At 39.5% G+C, this 10,833-nt stretch overlaps 1 protein-coding gene across 1 annotated transcript in view; it reads left to right on the top strand.

Moving 5' to 3' along the window:
- Positions 1-10,833, top strand: part of SFRP1 (secreted frizzled related protein 1) — an 83,056-nt gene that overhangs the window by 4,415 nt on the left and 67,808 nt on the right. Inside the window, exon 2 of the mRNA XM_007476947.3 lies at positions 3,971-4,048. Within this exon, the coding sequence (XP_007477009.2) occupies positions 3,971-4,048 (78 nt within the window). The remainder of the gene's footprint in view (positions 1-3,970; positions 4,049-10,833) is intronic.

The following is a 10,833-nucleotide window of genomic DNA, read 5'->3' as shown; positions in this document are numbered from 1 at the left end:
AAGTCACCTTTCCTCAGAGTGGATGCCAGGCCTCTGTGGACTATTTATTATTGGACAAGCAATTGCATACTTTATAGAAGAATGGTTTCTCAAGCACTTCAATCCTATCAACACTGAAAACCCCCAAAAGCCACACTTAAAAAAAAAAAAAGTTTTACCAGACTCAATTTTGAAAAACTCATGCCCTTGTTTCATTTTTTTTTGTTTAGAAACTTTAGCATGAATATGGATATATATGAACTATCCAAGCAGATTTCCTTTTCTTCCATAAATTGTAGTTGTATAAGGGCCATCATCACACATTTCTTGGGTTCTCTTTCCTATGTGGTTCTTCCAGGAGGATAGTGGGTACATGTGTGTGCTCTTTTCATCAAAGGACAGAAACTTGAATGATCTCTTCCTTACTCGAGTCTTCCTTGAATGAGAAAATGAAAGACTGAATCCTCTAAGATGTGCCTCAGCTTTTGAAACCCTGTCTTTTCACCAAATGAACGTTCTCAGAATTATGCTTTTTAAAATGGCTTTCTCTTCCTCCTGTATTTGTAGTTAAGAGGCGATACATATTATCTGAATTTTGTCCTATCTGCCTTTTGTATATGTGTGTGTTACTCTGTGTGTGTGTGTGTGTGTGTGTGTGTGTGTGTGTGAGAGAGAGAGAGAGAGAGAGAGAGAGAGAGAGAGAGAGAGATAGACAGAGAGACTGAGAGACACAGAGTAACCAAAAGAGAGAGTGTGGGGGGGGGGGCGGGGGAAGAAAGAAAGTTCAGAGTTCTGGTATATATACATTTTAAATTTACTTAAAGAAGATCCTAAGCCCGGTGTTTGGTTTTTCCTTCATGCTTTACTACTGCTATTATTATTATTGTTATTAATAGTAACACTACTACTCTGCTGCTGCTATTCCCAAATCTTTCAGAATTTTTTTGCTTTTAAAAAGTTAAAAAAAACTAAATTATTATTATACTCTTTCAAATTGGAGCTTGGTTCTACTTTCATATGGATGACCTATTGCATTCCTCCTTCTTCTGCAGTCTGTAGGGCCTCCAAGTACATATCAGGGGAGTCACAGATTAATATTGCATTACACATTCCTTCTTCTCCCCTTGGAATAAAGCTGCTCCAGAATTTGCCCATAAGGAAATAGCCATGATGGAGGAAAGTGATGTGGAAAACACATAGAGGTCACCACTTCCACACTTGCTATTTTCAGAAGTAGTAAACTGACCTCCTAGGGCCAAACTTCACACTCAGGAACCTGCCTTTCCCCTAATTTCCAAGAGTCAGTTTTAAGATACCAAGACCTCTGGACAAAGCAAGGCACAGAATTTGTACCCAGGGAAGACAAGTGTGTCAGAGTAGATTCCATGCCTCAGACAACCTAACTTTTGTTCTGCTTTTTGTCCAGATTCTTTTCTTATAACTTTGCATTAGGAAGGTTTCTAGTTTGTTTTTTTAAGATACATATAGAGAACAAACTTGAGTACTCCATCCTTCTAAGACTTCATTGTTACTTGGAAAGGGGCAGTGGCTTTTCTAGCAATGAGAAAGCATTTTAGCACTGCTTCCTTTATTTGTGCACTGAGCAGTGCTTCCCTCATCCTTCTTCAGCTATCCTTTCCTCTCTCAATACACGGCGATTATGGCCAAAGCATGAAATTCTAAGCTAAATCTGGCCCTAGTTTATGAGATACTAACAGCAGTATTCATTCCCCAAATCCTATGTGAAGAGCAAACTGTAGACCAGCCTGACAGATCACTGTCCGTTTCTTAGTTTGCAGGCTAGATTCTGACTATTTTGAGACTGCTGGGCATTTACCAGATAGTTATGCTCATTCTTATGCCCATTCTTAGAATGAGTGGACATATGTGCCTGCTCCTTGGAGCAATTAAATATGTGTGTGTGTGTGTGTAATCCTTCTGTAGAGGATATGTCTAATGGACTTTAACATAAACTTCCTCCAGCTTGTGTTGGAACCTTGCTTGGAATCAGGGAAGAGATTACATGCTACTATGTACCATATTGTCTCCCGATTGCTGACACAGCATTAATCCTCCCCAAGCTATAGTGTGTAGGTGCTCTGAGTGCAACATTAATGTGTTTGGAGAAGTTATTCATCATCCTTTCAAAGTATCCTCCTTCTCTCTTACACTGTGTGTGTGTGTGTGTGTGTGTGTGTGTGTGTGTGTGTGTGTGTGTGTGTGTGTTTGGTGGTGGTGGGAGCAGGAAGCTACATTCTTCTCACTATCTGTGTCCCATGCTGGGGAGTGCCTTTGATCTGTTTGATGAGGGAGGAGAAGCTGCAGGCCACTCTCATGAGGGGGGATGGGAAGAAGGAAAAAAGGTTGGTGACATGTTTCTGAGCAGAGGACGCATCCACCTGGAACTGGCACTGGCTCCTTCCTGAGTAGTTTGAGGTTTGTCATCAGCTCCTTAACATGGGTCTCCACAAATTCACCAGCACATAGGACAGTACTAGAAGGGACCCTTAGGTGTTCTCTAAACCAAATACGATTTGAATCCAGGCCTTATGACTCCAAAATCCTGAGTTTTTTTCACTGTACCAATCCATGTCTCCCTCCCAGGGCCATGGTTTTTCTTTAGGGCAGATAGTAGGCTGCAGAAATTGCCCTTGGAAGCTTCAGTCAATATGGCTGTTTCTTGGGAAGAACATCTGGCCTCCTCTGCCTTGACTCTTTCTGGTTGAGATACTTTACTTCTATTAGGTCCTTATACACTGTTATGACTTTTATTGATTAAATTAGTCATTCTTTAAAGACTTACTTGATTTTTCTTTTTATTGGGTGGTAGGAAGGGAGATGAGGGAAGATTTCATTAAAAAAAAAAAAGTGTCACTGAGTTAGACCTTGAAGGAAGAAGACTAAGATTCTGAAAGGAAGAGGTGAAGAGAGATTGCATTCCAGACATGGGAGATGGCTTACATGAATGCTTGGAGACGGGAGATAGAAGGTGGAGTTTGAGGAGCAGTTCATTACTAGCTGCTAGTAGTTACAGTAGCTTCATGTCAGAGTAGGAACCATTCTGGATCAGTCCTCAGAAGTTCCTTCCAATGATGGTTAGCTCCTCCCCCAGTACTCCTCACCTTTCAAAGCTTTTTACAGGCATTCACTAATTAAAGTCACTGAAATACCTCTCCCCACCAATTTCTGCCTTTCCATTTGGCAGTTCTTTCTGGTGACCCCTCCCCACACTAAATCCCCTCCTTCACTTCCAAGAAATTCTCCCCTTTGCATAGTAATTCTGAGTGAGAGTAAAAGTGCCTTGGGGAAGGAGTTTATGTATAAGATTGTAATTCATTCTTTTTTTTTTTTAAATCTACCATCATCCAGGTTCAGTATATCCTGGAGAATGAGTTCTTGGTCAAATATGTTGGCAAGGTCATGTTAGAGAAAGGGTTGGGTAAGGGGAAAATAAGAGGGTCTGCTTTTTACTATTGATCATAGTAATGAACAATCCATGTTAGAAAAAAAGTAGAAAGGCCCATAAAATAGAATACAACCAGTATTTAGAAGGAAAAACAGTGCCTGAAATAATCTAAAATTCACCAGGAAGTGAGTTATTTTGACCATTCCCCTTCTCTTTAGACAGTATTGATTTAATCAGAGCCACAAGCAATGCAGAACTTGGACTAAGAGCAATATTTCCTCCTTACCCTGACTAAGAGATCAGGGACACATTCCCTTCACAAGATCATAGTTTTAGAGATGGAAGGAACCTTAGAAGTTGCCTAGTCCAAACTCATTTTGCAGATGAAGAAACAGGGCAAAAGGTCAGAATTTGAAACCAGGTCATCTTACACCCCATCTAAGGCTCTATCCACTGTACCATGTTGCCTTCCTCACATGGCTGCAGTGATTGGAACTAACCAGGTTAGACCCCCCCTTTCCCATCTCCCCTTCTGTACTTTCAAGCTGCTGATTACACTTTCTCTTGTTCTTTTCCCTCCCCTAGGTACAGCTGTGTGTCCACCTTGTGATAATGAGATGAAATCTGAAGCCATCATAGAGCATCTCTGTGCCAGCGAGTTTGGTAAGCATATCATTATAAACTTCACAGGTTTGGAAATCTACTTTATGGTCCAACTGGGGTCAGCTTCCCTTGATGTAAAGCTGCCTACAGGTTCCTCCCTTTCTTCCTGGGGAGCCTAATGTTTCTGAGGAAAGAGGCAAATCTGCAGAATCGACTCTTCCATCCAAAGATTCTTGTAAGAATGTGGAAGCCAGAAGATCAGCTATGCCTTTTTTCTAAAAGGGAAGTCTGGCCCCTCTGGGTTTCTGCAGGAAGCCCAATGGATTTGTGCAAATTGTTCGTTTGAATGATATTTAGATCTGCCCCTAGGTGTCAGTGTTACTCCATAGAAATGTGAAAATGCTTGTCAGAAGGTAACCTCCCCAGGGATGGAGACTAGAGTGTACATGTGGATGAAGAGTGCCAATCTCTCTCTGATTCAGGGTAGCCCAGCCCATGGAAGCCTTGCATCATAGTGGGTCAATATTTTCTTCTTTTTCCATAGCTCTAGCATAAAAAGAACTTAAATTCAAGGAGATTGGATGAGTAGAGAGATCTTTGAATTTCTGAGTTACCACTTCCTTTGTGGGATGGTTTCCTTATAGTCTTATCCAAAAGCTAGGAGACCTAATTCTATATGCTGCCTACATCTCACCATGACTTTCTCATTCCATCCAAGTACATCTCCTGGGTCAGTTCTGTTCTCCATGGTGTTAGTCCTCAAGGGCTAATGTGTATCTTCTGCCCATGTGTGGGATGATTCTTTTTCAGGTAAGGATGGGAGACTAAAGCATCTTCCTCTACCACCTCATGTATTCTGCTCAAACTAATCTCCCACTAGGTGGGGATGCAATGAGGCATTTGATTTTTCTTTTTGAACTAGAAATATGTGGCCCCTCATTTTCCCCTGCCTACAGAGAATACAAGAGGCTCTTTTCTCCATTTCCATTGTAGTGGTAGGAGTTTGGGAAAGATGAAGGGTCATAAAGATATGACTTTTAGAACTCCAAGGATTTTGGAGTTCAAGTTTATTCCTCATTTTTTACAGGGGAGGAAATGGAGGCCAAGAGAGTGTGAAAGTGATTTGTCAGAGGCTTCCTAGTGAGCTTCTTCAGATCCAGGATCCGGATTTCCTGACTCTTAGTCCTGGAGTTCTTGTGACTGTATTGTATATCGTGTGGCATTGCTGATTTCCCCTAGTCTAGTAGAATCATTCTTCCAGGAAGGGAATATTGAAGTTTATATTTAATTTGATATACTTATAGCCATTATCTTGCTCCTCTTTGTCTCTTTGTTTGAAGGAACTACCAAATTATGGGTTTTGACATCCTGATATTGTCATCCTGGGAATCTATTCCTCATATACCCCAGAAGGGTCACTCCTTATAAACCCACCCCCTGTGATATGCTTTGTAAGAGAGAAAATAGAGCACTAAGTTCTCTATCATTCACGATGCTTTTGGCCTCTGAGTTTAAACTTTTTTTCTTTCTTTTTTAAAATTATTTGCTCTGTTTTTTAAAATTTTTATTTAATTAGTTAATTTAGAGTATTTTTCCATGGTTACAGGATTTATATTCTTTCCCTCCCCTCCCACTAATACCCTCCCATAGCTGACACATAATTACAGTGGGTTTTACGTGTGTCATTGATCAAGACCTATTTCCATATTATTGATATTTGAACTAGGGTGATTGTTTAGAGTCTACATCCCTGATCATATCCCCATCGACCCATGTGATCAAGCAGTTGCTTTTCTTCTGTATTTATACTCCCACAGTTCTTCCTCTGAATGTGAATAGCATTCTTTCTCATAAGTCCCTCAGAATTGTCTTGGATCATTGCATTGCTACTAGTAGACAAGTCCATTACATTTGATTGTACCACAGTGTATCAGTCTCTATGTACAATGTTCACCTGGTTCTGCTCCTTTCACTATGCATCAATTCCTGGAGGTTATTCTAGTTCACATGAAATTCCTGCAGTTCATTATTCCTTTAAGCACAATAGTATTCCATCACCAAAATTTGTTTAACCATTCCCCAATTGGAGGGCATCCCCTCATTTTCCAATTTTTTGCTACCACAAAGAGTGCAGCTATGAATATTCTTGTATAGGTCTTTTTCCTTATCTCTTTGGTATACAAACTGAGCAGTGGTATGGCTGGATCAAAGGGCAGGCAGTCTTTTAGCGCCCTTTGGACATAGCCCCAAATTGGCTTCCAGAATGGTTGGATAAGTTCACAACTCCACAAGCAATGCATTAATGTCTTATTGTCCCAATTTTACCACATCCCTTCCAACATTTGTTACTTTACTTTGCTATTATGTTAGCCAATCTGCTAGGTGTGAGGTGATACCTCAGAGCTGTTTTTATTTGCATTTCTCTGATTATAAGAGATTTAGAACACTTTTTCATGTGTTTACTAATAGCTTTGATATCTTTAACTGAAAATTGCCTATTCATGTTCCTTGCCCATTTATCAACTGGGGAATGGCTTGATTTTTTGTACAATTGATTTAGCTCCTTATAAATTAGAGTAATTAGATCTTTTTCAGAGGTTTTTATTATAAAGATTTCCCCCCAATTTGTGGCTTCTCTTTTAATTTTGGTTGCATTGGTTTTGTTTGTACAAAAACTTTTAAATTTAATGTATTCAAAATTATTTTACATTTTGTAATTTTTTCTAACTCTTGCTTGGTCTTAAAATCTTTCCTTTCCCAAAGATCTGACAAGTATACTATTCTGTGTTCACCTAATTTACTCATAGTTCCTTTTTTATATTCAAGTCATTCTCCCATTCTGAGTTTATTTTGGTGTATGGTATGAGATGTTGATCTAAACCTAATCTCTCCCATACTGTTTTCCAATTTTCCCAGCAATATTTGTCCAATAGTGGATTTTTGTCCCAAAAGCTAGGCTCTTTGGGTTTATCATAGACTGTCTTGCTGAGGTCACTTATGCCAAGTCTATTCGACTGATCCTCCTTTCTGTCTCTTAGCCAGTACCATATTGTTTTGATGACCACTGCCTTATAGTTTTTTCTTTCTTTAGAGACTAGGTCTTTCTATCTTTTCTAGAGTAGAAGTGAAAGGGTATAATCCTGGGTCCAATTTCAAAACTAACTGACCCAGAAGCTTTGATCAGTTCCCTTTCAAATCTGGATCAGTTTGACTCTGCTTGGGTAACCTGGTGCAACATGCCCTATTCTTGCAAATTCACTATACTGATATCATACTGATGCCTGGGGCTCTTTCTATCCATAATGTAGACACTTGATTTAGTACTCACTTAGGTGCGCTCACTCACTCTCTCTCTCTGTCTCTCTCTCTCTGTCTCTGTTTCTCTCTGTCTCTCTGGCTCTCTCTCTCTCTCTCTGACTCCTTCTCTGTCTCTCTCTGTCTCTGTGTGTGTGTGTCTCTCTCTGTCTCTCTCTGTCTCTCTCTGTCTCCCTCTGTCTCTCTCTGTCTCTCTCTGTCTCTCTCTGTCTCTCTCTCTGTCTCTCTCTCTCTCTGTCTCTCTCTGTCTCTCTCTCTCTCTGTCTCTCTCTCTCTCTCTCTCTCTCTCTCTCTCTCTCTCTCTCTCTTTCTCTCTCTTTCTTTCTCTCTCTCTCTCCAAACACCTGATTTGAGCCCTAATTGAATTTAGAACTTCTGGGCTCAAGAGATCTGTCAGCCTTGGCTTACCCCACTAGAAAACAGTAGAGATATGTGCCATCATGGCCAGGCCATGCAGAGCTTTTAAATGGGAACAAACAAGGACAGTTATATATATTTTTCCTCATTCATGTTCATTCAGACCTCCCCATTATCTAGTTCCACAAAAACAATTTTGGGAAGGAAAACAGCATTTATAACCAGGTGTAAGTAGTCGCCAAAGCATTGGAATTACATAAAATTAGAGGGGAAATAAAAGCTTGGTCTGTTTTCTAAAGGAGGGATTGTGGCTCCTTGAGAATGACCAGATTTACTTGAACTTTATGCATTTTAATGAGTTTCTCTTCCTTCGTTCTTGTTTTTGCTAGAAATGAGCTTTTCCTAAAGGGCTTGTTGGACAAAGTCCATTATTTATTTCTCTGTTCTTGAAGACTTGTCCTTCTTTCCTATAAGTACTTCAAATCCCATCAAATCACTCAAGATGCCACTTTGCACCTGAATTAGATACGCAAAATCCTAGTACCTTTTGTTATGTCTCATGTTGTAACAGACAATCTCAGAGTATAAGCTGTTAGGGGCAATATGTTGTAGTGGATAGTGTTGGATTTGGAGTAAGGAAGATCAGGGTTCCATCTTGTCTGAGATAGTGTAAACTGAAGCCATGTGAGTTCTAACAAACCACTTAATCTCTTTGAGGTTCATCTTCCTTATCTGTAGTCAACTAATAAGGCCAACAAATAAATAAGCATTTATTAAGTGTTCACTGTACCAAGCAGGGGATATCATGAAAGGCAAAAAACGGTCTTTGCTGTTAAAGAACCCACAATCTCAACAGGAAGACAATATGTAAGCAACTATACATACAAAGTAAGTTGAAGATAATCAACAAAGGAATATTCTAGATTTGAGGAAGATTGGGAAAAGGCCTCTTAAGCTAATATTTGAAGAAAGCCAGGGAATCCATGGAAGAACATTCTAAGCCTGGGGGACAACAGTGAAAAGGCATAGAATAGTAATGAAATGGGGCATCCTGAATGATGAAGACTAAGAAGGATTGTGCTGCTAGATCATATAGTAAATAGAGAAGAGTAAAATGTAAGAAGACTAGAAGGTGGGAAGGACCCAGGTTGTGAAGGGCTTTAAAAGCCAAACAGAGACTTTATATTTGTATATTTGATTTTTTGATATATTTATATTTAATCTCAGAGGTCCTATCCATCTCAATCCATAATCCTTTGTTACATTTTCAGATGCTACAAAGGTAGGCAATTAAATTCAATACATTCATTTGGTTCCTATCATTTGCAAGGTACCATGACTAAGTGCTAAGGGGCATAAAGACAAAAATGAGGCATTCCTGTCCTCAAGAAACTTACATTCTACTGGGGATAAGGCATGAACACAAAGTACAAGGGAAATTGTTGAGGGAAAGTGAGCTAACAACTAAGGGTGAGAAGGAGGAGAGAATTAAGGAAGACCACGTGATGAAGATATCACCTATTGTTATTCTTCCCTCATTTTCAAAGGGGACCAGTGGCATCATGGGGTGATATCTTGACTTGCTCATGAATTGCATTTAAGTGAGGCAGAGTTGCACAAAGTCATCAGCCTCGCTTTCTCTTCCTGAGTCATTAAAGTCCAGTGGCAAGACAGAAGTCATGACAATTGGTCCTGGGATGTAGTGCATGGCCTTGGCATCTTTGATGTCTGACCAAGCCCTAGGTGCTCCACAGTACTTGCTTTAGCCACCTTCAGGGTGACTGGAACAAATTGTTCTCATTTGTCCATTCTGCCAGGAGAAGTCTTCACATAATTGAGGTAGATACCTCCCTAACTCACAGACAGGTTTGAGACCTGTCAGTTATCCTCAGTCTGGTTGATTCCATCTGCTGAGATAGTTTTACTGCACATGCTACAACTTCTTGGATCCACAGGTGAAAGCTGGATAAAAGGTAGACACTAAAGATGAATGAACAGCCTGGACAAGGGCTCAGCAGGCCCTCACACAAGAGGTACTGCACCACCCTGAACTCCCCATACAATCCAAGGTGTTACCTAAATTAGCTCTGGAATGAATGCAAAGGCTTTGAAAGGCAGAGAGGAGATGGCAATATACCCCAGGCATGGAAATAGGCATGACTTACATGTTAAATGCCCAGAGGTATAAGATGGAAGGTTGAACTTGATGAGTAGTTAGTAGTTTAGTTTTTCTGCAACATAGTATAGAAAACAAGGGTGGAAAGGTAGTCAGATCCTGCTATACCTCTGATAAAGCAGTCACAGAATCTATTATAGAGAAGGAAATGATGAGTGCCCCTAGACCTTATGCAGAATAAATTTTCAATAACACAAATTCATGTGAGGCTTCTTTCCAAAGATGAACTGTTTTTCTTATAAGAAACAAGAAAGTTCCATTAAACCTTTCTGCCTATGAATTCCCAACTGGATGCCTGATGTAGTACAGCCATCAGGATGAAGAATATCACTCAGCATAGTCTCTGTGAAGAGAAAAAAAGACAATAGAAACTGGAAAATGACTGGAAATTTGAAATCTTTAAAAGACTACCTTAGTAGATAATTATTGATTGAAATTGATATTTGCATTGATGACTGACTTGGGCAGTCTTTTGGCAAGAATATCATGATTATAAATGATTTTCAATTGGGTAAGGTGACTATTGAAGTCAGAGAAAAGTAGAAAAGCCCAGCTCTAAAAGAAAAATTAGGAAATCTTTGTGCAGCAAGAAGCAGGAAGTTTGCCATGTTAGTTAACAGGGAGAATAGACATTGGAAACCACATAGCACTGCATATCTTATTTTTAAAATAATTAATTACATTAAAATATTGTTAAATCCTTACCTTTCTCCCCTCTTCCTATTCAAGAAGGCATTTGGTAAAAAGGTATATGTATATATAAAACTACGCCTTACTTATTTCTGTTTGATCAGTTCTTTCTCTGGAGATGGAAATATACAAATTATTCTTCAAACAATATTTCTGTTGCCATATATAATGTTCTTTTGGTTATGCTCATTTTACTCTTCATACTTTCATGTAGGTCTTTCTATGTTTTTTGAAATTAACCTGCTCCTCATTTCTTACAGCCATAATATTCCACCACAATCATATGCCACAACTTGTTTAGTCATTT

Source organism: Monodelphis domestica, chromosome 1, assembly GCF_027887165.1.
Source record: "Monodelphis domestica isolate mMonDom1 chromosome 1, mMonDom1.pri, whole genome shotgun sequence".
NCBI classification, from domain to species: domain Eukaryota; kingdom Metazoa; phylum Chordata; class Mammalia; order Didelphimorphia; family Didelphidae; genus Monodelphis; species Monodelphis domestica.
Note: the sequence above shows the minus strand (reverse complement) of the source record. Positions and strands in the feature narration are given on the sequence as shown.